Source organism: Hydractinia symbiolongicarpus, chromosome 14, assembly GCF_029227915.1.
Source record: "Hydractinia symbiolongicarpus strain clone_291-10 chromosome 14, HSymV2.1, whole genome shotgun sequence".
NCBI lineage: Eukaryota > Metazoa > Cnidaria > Hydrozoa > Anthoathecata > Hydractiniidae > Hydractinia > Hydractinia symbiolongicarpus.
Window position 1 is genome coordinate 2,485,280 of NC_079888.1, and position 9,597 is coordinate 2,494,876.

At 35.2% G+C, this 9,597-nt stretch overlaps 1 protein-coding gene and 1 long non-coding RNA gene across 2 annotated transcripts; both read right to left on the reverse strand.

Moving 5' to 3' along the window:
- Positions 1 to 990: 990 nt before the first annotated feature.
- On the reverse strand, positions 991 to 6,237 carry LOC130625188 (uncharacterized). Its single transcript, XR_008981692.1, has 3 exons — positions 2,939 to 6,237; positions 2,592 to 2,780; positions 991 to 1,806 (listed from the first exon to the last, which is right to left on the reverse strand). It is a non-coding gene; the product is annotated as an uncharacterized LOC130625188 (long non-coding RNA).
- A 1,031-nt stretch (positions 6,238 to 7,268) lies between these two features.
- Positions 7,269 to 8,003, reverse strand: LOC130625056 (uncharacterized). The gene has a single exon (XM_057440139.1). The coding sequence runs from the start codon at positions 8,001 to 8,003 to the stop codon at positions 7,269 to 7,271; it is 735 nt and encodes a 244-aa protein (XP_057296122.1).
- Positions 8,004 to 9,597: the final 1,594 nt, after the last annotated feature.

The window sequence follows — 9,597 nt, forward strand, 5'->3', positions numbered from 1 at the left end:
TCAGAAAAAGCCGTCTTTTAAGTGCATACAAAAATACAACTTGTAGAATATCAAATTATTATTTTTAGTATATATAATTGCATATGGTCCTCCCTCACAACAGTTAAATTTTTGCACTAAATTTGCAACACAAAATACAAATTCTAAATAATTCCTATGGTTTTCCTCAAAAGTTTAATCAAAATATAAAAGATGAGAGGTAAACGACAAAATCAAAGTTTGCAGAATTTAATTATTTTGGTATATATATGTCTATTGATATATGCCCTTTATAACAATATTTCAATCCAAAATGTGAAAAAGAAAAACAGTTTGCAACAAAATCAGTTATTCTGATGATATTGCATACACTTTTTCTCCACAAAAGTGTAAAAAAAGAATGGTTGTAGGAAATACTTCTGATTCAACAAAAATCAGCATTTGCATCTTGTACTCATTAAATATTACCCAAAATGTCAAAAAACTGTGATTTGGAACGCATCAAATTTATAAATAGAGAGGGATCAGTCATTTCGGTATGTTGTACAGAGTCCTGCCCGGTAAGAATTTATACAAAATATAAAAAAAAACACAAGTTTTTTCGGTGTTGTACTCCCTCAAAAAAGTTGAAACTTTTCTTAAAGATAATTAACTCCTATATGTATCGAGCTCAAATCTTCGTCTAGGGGCTTGGAAATAGCAAAATACGATTTATTCGCCTAATAACGGAATACGCAGAGTGAACGATAATACCACTTTTTGAGACTTTATGTACAGGATGTTTAGGTCGCATTGACATAGAAAGCACCTGTTTCGCTTGGGTACATAACATTTTGTACCTAATAAATTAGAAACGCTGGAAGGTTCAAAAAAGGGACAACTTTGACGTGGTTTGACGTTGTTCTTGAACAGGGAGTTTAACCAAGGCTACCCTAGTCTGTATATATATATTTGAATAAAAACTTGCTATTATGTGGGATATACCAAACATGCAAGATAATGATGACCATGATGATATACCCATTGGTAATTTGTTTGCAAGAAGGATGTTATCCAGGCCCACAACAACAAGAAGGTAGCTATAGCTAAAACAGTATTTATAGGTAGCTAGATGTAGGTAGAGCCAATTTTAATACAATACATCACTAGTCAAATGTAATATAAAAAATATATATATTCCAAAAATAAATTCAGTTAGCTATGACATACATAAAACTAGTTACATAGCTAGGTAGTTAACATATTGGTAGCTTATATTTAGCTAAACAAAAATGATTATTTATAGTTTATTGTATAATTTATATATAGTTACAGAAATCCAAAGTCGTCAAACAACTCCGTAACTGACTATGCTGTTTAAGATTTGTCAAGTGAGATCAATGCCATGTTTACCTTGCTACCCATTTGGGTAAAAGTACGTATACACTTGAAGACTAAATTACAAAGCACTTACATTATATAGTGTAAAAATTATCAATGTGATTATGGTATGGCTTTGCTTTTAGGCTGCTGTAGTTAGTTCAAATTTAGTAGATGGGAATAGTTACAATGATACAACTAGTAATGGATCAACAGAACCAGAAGTCAGTATATACATTATAGCTTGCAATAAAAAACTTAAATTATAAGACTAATGTAGTAACATTTTCAATATATATATATAGGATGCAGTGGAAAATATTTCCTGTAAGTGCAAAGGTCGTTGTATCCGATGTCCTTGCAGAAATAATGGCAGCAATTGTGATAATCAGTTTTGTGCTTGTGACTTAACAAAATGTAAAAATAAAAACGAAATAGCAAGTACCAGCACATTTCTGTGTATAATACCTATAAAACAAAATATAAAAAAGTGTTAATAAGTATTTATATGTGTATATGGAATATGGTAGGTCACATCCAGTAGAAAACAAAAATATATTAGACCAGCTGATGTTGGTGATTTATTATCAAAAAGATCAGCAGACACAAAGGATGAATGTGTTGTATGTATTTTTTTTTAATTATATACTTTAACCTTATCCACATCCATTATTAGTATATATATTAAATTTATAATGGCATTAAATTTCAGAAGTATTGTGAAAGTCTTCAAAGCGAACAGTTAAGAGAAATATTAGCTGATATGGCAGAAAAATCACCGAGCACTTGGAAATTAGTGAAATCTGACATTGAGGGCCATGGTAATAGGAGGACAGAGGACACCCCAGGCTGGTGTGTATGTGGCCAATGTATAGAAATGGAAGAAGAAAGGGATCAAGTTTGCTGCCAAAATAATATAAAGAACCATGAAAATGCTGAATTCAGGCATCTTATTCTTGATGACAGGGTTCTAGACCTTGCAATGCATGGAAACAGTGATTGGCTTCAGTACCCATTCGATCCTGAAGAAAATGCTTGCTGGTGATACACTGCCTATCGGCAGTACATAATGTGGTTTTGGGGACACTTAGGTAGTGGTAATAGAAAAGTCATACCCTCTTGCATTTTACGAAAAATCAGAGAACGTTTTCCTTCTGTAGATGGAATTTACAGAGGTTTTATGGATAGGTATGAGGCTTTACGATAAATTATAAAATAATGAAAAATATAGGCAGAAAAACTACACTACATACCAACAGATAAGAGTTATTGGAGTTTCATTTCTTCTCTTGCTTGATGTTTTTCAAGTAATAATTCCATTGGAGGAGCAGCTGTTGCAGCAATATTTTGACGTAATGCTTTAGTACATTCTCGTCCAATCCCTACGCGATTAACATTTCCCTTGTCAACATGACGTCTCCATAGTATTTCTGCCATGAGTCCTATAATGCACATATATAGATATACATTTTTATTCCTTTTTTATATATACATATATTTTACCATATGTTTTAGTTTTACATAATTTTATTATTGTATATAACTATTGTAAAGATAACTATTGTAAAGATAATAAACGTTAGTTGAACTTAGAACATACTTCGTATATAGATATAGTCCTTTGGTTTAGGTACTGCTACTAAAAACCATTGCTTTGTCCTCTTTCCATATCTGCGGACATAAACAAGTGAACCATCTTTTTTTTGAAGCTGTCCTCGATTTAAATGACGGTTAAAGTCCAAATATGCTAATTGATATCATTTTTGTACCCAATGCGCTTTGGACAGTAGGCTAACACAAAACATTGGCAAAAGACTTGCACCTGCAAACAGTAAAGCTTTGAAATCACATATAGCTATATATATATATATATATATATATATCATGCTTTCCAGAAACAAATCAGCCAGCTACTCTTGTATATAATTTACAAATTTGCTGTATATACTTTAATATTTCCATCGATGGGAAATTTGAATCTTTTTTAGTACATTCAATCTCCATTTCAGTTTTAGCCTTTTTTGAGCTAACAATAACAACACGTGGTGTATCATTAGGACCAGTTATTGAAGACTTTGTGTTACTGCTGCTATCATATGTTGGCGAAAATAAGCATGAGAGAGGTGAAGTAAAAGAAATCGATGAATCTTTAGACGAGCTACTTGATGACTGTCTGTTCTTTTTTAGTACTACAACTTCACCTAAATAAATAAAATAAAATTTTATGTAACTTTCTATAGCTAGCTAGAAGCCATCATGTCAATAACTATTTTTATAAGATATCTGATGTTTCTTTTTACTTTTTATACCAACTAAACTTAGCTAGCTAGGCAGTCTGACAATCTGATTAAAGTTAGATCACAGTTTGCAATTATTTTCTTACTGCATGGAGTATGCACCATTCTCTTTGAAGAGTTTAGTAACATAATACTGTTTCTGGAATCTTTATTGTGGTGTGCCCTCAAAACTTCATGAACCCAAGTGAAGAAATATTGGTTGTATAAAAACTTTAACTCTTCTTTTAGACGTATTAAGTTCTCGTAGCACTCCTTTGCCTTCTCTCCAGTTCCAAGGTAAACTCTATACTTGCTTCCCCTAACAATCTTTGGTGCTTTTGAGGAGCTAGCCATGTTGAAACCCTAGCAGTTTGACATGAGCTATCGCACGCTTCAGTGCTGGCCAAAGCTATCAAAACTACACTTAGCCCTGGGTAATTTTAAAAAAAATGTGGTTTTGCCTTATGATTTTCAAATTTTTGCTGCTGATATCAGCATATTTTGGGCCTCGAGTGCCACACCTCCGTATATATAGGAGTAAATTATCTTTAATTGAGACAAAATGCCATAAACAAAAACATTTTAGTCAGAACATCTAGAACAACAAAAATCACTACACTTAAGGTACCAGAATTACTACATGTTAAATAAAAATTGTTTCGTCATATTGCATGTAACCGATGTATATAGCTAAGTTTAGTTACACAAAACGTGAAAAATACATTATTTGCATACACAAATTGTGAAAAATACATTATTTGCTTAAAAACAGTCCTTAAACTCTTCTTAAATATTATGTAATACTTTTTTAAAAGTTGTTGTGGCTTGTTAATTTAAGCTTAGAATGTCAATTAAAATAAGTTACAGTCACATTCTTAGCAAAGACCACTAAGATTAGCTTACATGTAAAAAGCAACATAAAACTGAAGCTAACATAAGGTAGCTAATAGCTGGTCACTTAAATATAAACTGGAGACTTAGCTAGGTATAAAGAACATGGCTACATATTTATAAATTCCTAGCTACCTAGCTAGTTGTTGTTGGTGTGGTTGATGCTAGCTAACAAACATGTCTCGCATCAATAATATCATCAAAACTTTAAAAAACATAAACAAACCTTACAGAAACCTTTCTATACTTCATTTATATACCATGCCCCTTTTTAAATGCTTTTGTAAAGATTTATTTTGAAGGCAAGAGAAGACAAATGCTTAAAAAGGACAGCCATCTTTTTTGCAAACACAATTTCCGTTACTTTGTGCTTGAACTTCATTTAACAAACCACACAAAACTCGCGGCTTTTCACGACAAAGAAGACATATTTTTTTCGGCAACATCAAAAATTTTTTTCGGCAACATCAAAGGAAAATGACGATATCAACTTTGCCTGTCACAGAGACACGGAACTGGCGTATTATTATATAGATGAGACATTTACATATGAGACCTTTAAATTATAGCCCCCTTCTCATAGATGATGATGTGACAAAACAGCTAGCTGTAATGATATTTTTTGTCTAATGACAGCTGGTTCTACTATAGTTAGAGGTTGCAACCTTCTAGAGATTTTTCAAAAAAGCAAAATCCCCCTTTTTGCAAGGATTTCCTAAAAACATTGACCGTAAAAGGCAGAAAAATACAACAGCGACAGAACACAACACTAAACAATAAATATTAAAGCAATTCAAAATGAATTGAATAGGTACAAATGAGATAAATAAAACTTATCATAACGTGAATATCCTTAAACGGATTAGTAGAAATGAAAATTGAACAATTTATTAGTAGAGCTGTCCTACATTAGAAAAGTAATGAGTTGTAGCATCATTGACGCAGAAGTAGGGCTAGGAAAATACAGTGCGCTTACAATACATTGCAAATAAATTACAAAGTAATTGGGCGAATGAAAAAGCTATTTTTGATTGTGAATTCTTTTCTCTCAAAGTTTCTTTATTTTATTCTCCGCACAATTCTGATAACTTAGCGCTCTTTTGGCTAATCATGGCAGTAAGAATGTACAAACACACGGGACAACAAGTCCTGAAAATTAGCGTAGACATTGATACTAAGTAAAAGTTACAGGAAAAAGTTTATCAAATTTTTTTTCTATTTTATACCCCCTTTTAACCTCATTCTAGGAATAATAGACACCCCTTTTAACCTCATTCTAGGAATAATAGACACCCTCTCAGAGGTCTCTTCAAGTAATGGAAGACGGCTGTGACTGTTTATATGAAATTAGTTATACTCCAAAAAAATTTCCTTGCAACTTGCGAAATGCTTTACAACTTGTTTTTTAATTTCTAGTTGGACATTTTCCATTTTTTTTATAAATTTTTTTGACTGTTGTTGCACATGCTTATATTTTTAAACGCTTTGTTTTAGTGGTTCTAAACATAGAATAATGCAAATTGTGAGCAACCTCAATCGCATTGCATTTTTTTATCTTTCTGCCATCCCGTTATAAAAGAGACAAAGAACCTTGGGTCGAGGTTGAAATGTGAGTTTTGAAAATTCAAATAACTGTGTTGTATGTTTTTGATTGGTATTCCTTACATCGGTTGAATGAGAGATTCGGTGGATGCTCCCACGGGCATTCAGCTAGTCTTGTAATACTTTTCCGAAGTACTTGAATGCCGCAGTGTTTCAAACGTTTTGCTACACGATTTTGTCTAAACAGTTATGAGTCGAAGTCCACACGTTATGCGATAGAAAGAAAACAACGACCCCTGCGGTCTGAAAGATTTTGAAATTTCAAGTAGACCTTGAAGACGGAGATTGATTGGGTGAACAAATCACAAATATCACAATTCCCAAATATTTTTGTAACTAACCCGCAATGATAAAATACAACTTAGTAAATAAAAAAGTATTCCAAAATAACAGTTAAAACTGTAACTAGATGAAAAAGGTTTACAATACAGCAAGCTGCACTGAAGTATCTTGTCTACAGGGACGGTGGATGTAAATAAAATTGGGATTAGGCTCCCAGAAGAAGGTGCTGAATACACTTTCTTGCTTATTACAAGCATGAGTACTGTCCAACTTGGACCTATAACTATTCACTGAGAAAATCTTAAAGAGAAAAAACAATCCTTCAATCACAAACAATACGACACAAGACAGATCTAACAACATAAACGGACTGGTTACAGAACAAACACAAATGGAAAAAATGTATATGTCAAAAATATATAATATAAAAAAAGAATTATATAAAACCCTCCTGTGCGCCAGAACTTGTGACTCTGGCTGTAGCTTTCCACATGTGTTACAGGGCCCCAACACTCAGCCTTACACAGGAGGTTGTCATGACAGGACCAGCCTGTACATATTTTGACTAAGGACAGCAGGGTTGTCAAGCCTGAAGACCAAGTTAGTAAACTTGGGCACCTTACTGAACTGGGGTAAAAAGTGGGGTCGTTACACCCAAAGACAAGCTGAAAGCAAACCCCCTTGCTAAGCTTCTTTTAAGTTACCAGAGAAGAGTGAGCTGAACTCTTTACCCTCTGGGTATTGACGGCAAACTGGTTCGAATGAACTAGCTGGGGTAATATAAAACCGCTCGGATTTACATTTTCCTCCCCCATGACCCTGGAAGTACAGGTTTTATAAACGTAATGATAAATGTATAAGAAAGAAAGAAAAAGCGGATCAACAGCGAACGTAACAAAGAATATAACATGAATTGTTGTTGAGAATAGGTGGAGAGCATTTGCAAACCGCTCTATCATTGCAGTGGTACCAAGAATTTGTGGCAGGATCCTTAACATAAGCCCAATAATGACCTGCGGTTAATGTACCGGAGTGATTAATTGTTGCTAACAATGAGTAGTTCTGATTAAACATTGTGTCCGTATCACTGACGAGAGGTAGTTGCAGGAGAGAGTCACGTAAAGAAACACATTCAACAACTCTGTTGTCTTTTACCAGATGTTCACCATGTTTTAAAAACCTTTTAAGATGCAGGAATACGATTTCACTACTCCTGCTGATTTGCGTTTCTCTAGTACTCTCTCTATGTGCAAAGCATTGCGGACAAAACCACTTGTTTCCATCAGTTAGAATTTCCGGTTCTAAAAATTTGCTGACACAAGATTGGATTTTAGATGTCATTGGCAGTGTTAAAATGTCCTGCATTTCGACATTTACCGAGGTGCACAGGCAGGTGTTACAGCTTACGGACATTGAGATTTCAGTTGAGATTTTATCTGCAGCAATCGGGGAAAATCCCTTAAGGGCGTCCAAAACCACAAACAAAATCTCTGCTACATCTTGCTGAGTATTAAATTGGAAGTCCAGTTTCCCATCAGAGTGCATTTGACGTTCAAGGGCCCAGAGAAAATTCGAAGGGTCAACAGGTGACAATGATTGCTTCAGCTTCGCCATGTTAAGCGAAATAGACCTCGCAATAGGTGATAAATGAAACGATTCTGACCCACTCTGGCACCAGAGTGTTGGAATGGTACTTAATACTTGCAAAATGGCGTTGGCGTAACAAGTTTGCCTTTGTTTAAAAAACCGATGTTTTTATAGACACTAATTGGTTGAGTGTCATTTTTATTTTGGCTAACCTTTTTAGATGGCCCCTTTCGGCGAGATGAAACACCCTTGGTCTCCACAATGGGCAAAGCCTGCTTGGATTTGGGTAATTGCATTAAGGAGTCAGTTGACCAAACATTGGATTCACGTGCCAGCCAGATACAAAAAGAAGACCTCATACTGATTTTACCGAGATCATTTGCAGTGGAATAAGCAAGTTTGTTGGTGAAACCCATTCTTTTTAAACAGGCAGTGGTGGTTCTTGCACAATATCCTCTTGCTCCTACTTCCACTGCGAAGAAATCAACTTGCCAGCCATTAACCATAATCACATTCATTAAACAGGAATATTTGGCAACTTTTGTGGAGTGCCAAGCATTCATGTTTTCCTCACATGGGCAAGTGAGTTCTACAATAATAACGCGCTTAAGGTCATTTGAATATAACACAAGGTCCGGTTTAAGCTCAGAAATGGCAATATGGCTAGGAAACACATAGTTCGAGTGTGTGTCAGCAACAATCTTCCAATCTTTGGTAAGGTGCAGTATACCTGACACTTTAGATTTTGTATGTGCCTTTGACCCGGCTCTCAGAAAGGTTATTTTTTGACAATTTTTAGGAGGTTCAGAAGGAAGCTCAAAAATGAACTTTTTCAAGGTTTCTACCAAATGGGTAAGTACAGAATCGTGTCTAAAGGTATATCTACCCTGGGAAAGAGCAGTTTTACAAGCACCAAGAATGTGAGCAGAAGTGCAAATTTCTTTGTGACATAGGAAACATGATGGTTCTGTATTTATTTTCCACCTCCTTAGGTTACTTGGTGATGGCAGAACATCGTAAGTGGATTGCAGGCAGAAAGATAAGAGATTAGGAGGAGTTGCTAGGATGTTCTTCCATGAAAGATCAAACTTTACGTAGTTCTCCCATCTTGTCCATTGGCCCTGCACCTGAAGTTGCAGTGCCTTAGATAGATAGCTTTCCTCGTCAATCTCAGCCGATGTTTTTGCGATTAACTTTCTGTACTTGTGAGTGGTTTTTGGTGGTATTACTTCCACTTTACAAATGCCAAGACCGGTTCGTCCACGCTGTACAGGACCCCTTATGGTCTTGTACTTTAATTCACCCTCAGCTATGTTAACTGCATCGCTCACCTTCCAAGAACCTGCCTTTAAAGATGGATCGAGTGTTGACAGAATCGGATCTTTGGAGTGACGCAAAAGTAGGTGGCCGCTAATCTTTGCGGATTTTAAAATAGAAGTGAGGCTCTTAATGGGCAGAGGGCAAGGAGAGGAGTCAGCATATAGGGAAATGTTTGTGATGGAACTGTGTAAGTTCAGCCATTTTCGTATGAACACTGAAACCTTTTGCTCTAGGCGCCCAGCAACAGACATCGAGACCTCGTATATTAACAGTGGCCACTGAATTCGCGGGATCAAAAGAT

Bases quoted from the DNA above. Each gene is read 5' to 3' on its own strand.
- LOC130625056 (XM_057440139.1), bottom strand. From the start codon at position 8,003: ATGGCGAAGCTGAAGCAATCATTGTCACCTGTTGACCCTTCGAATTTT.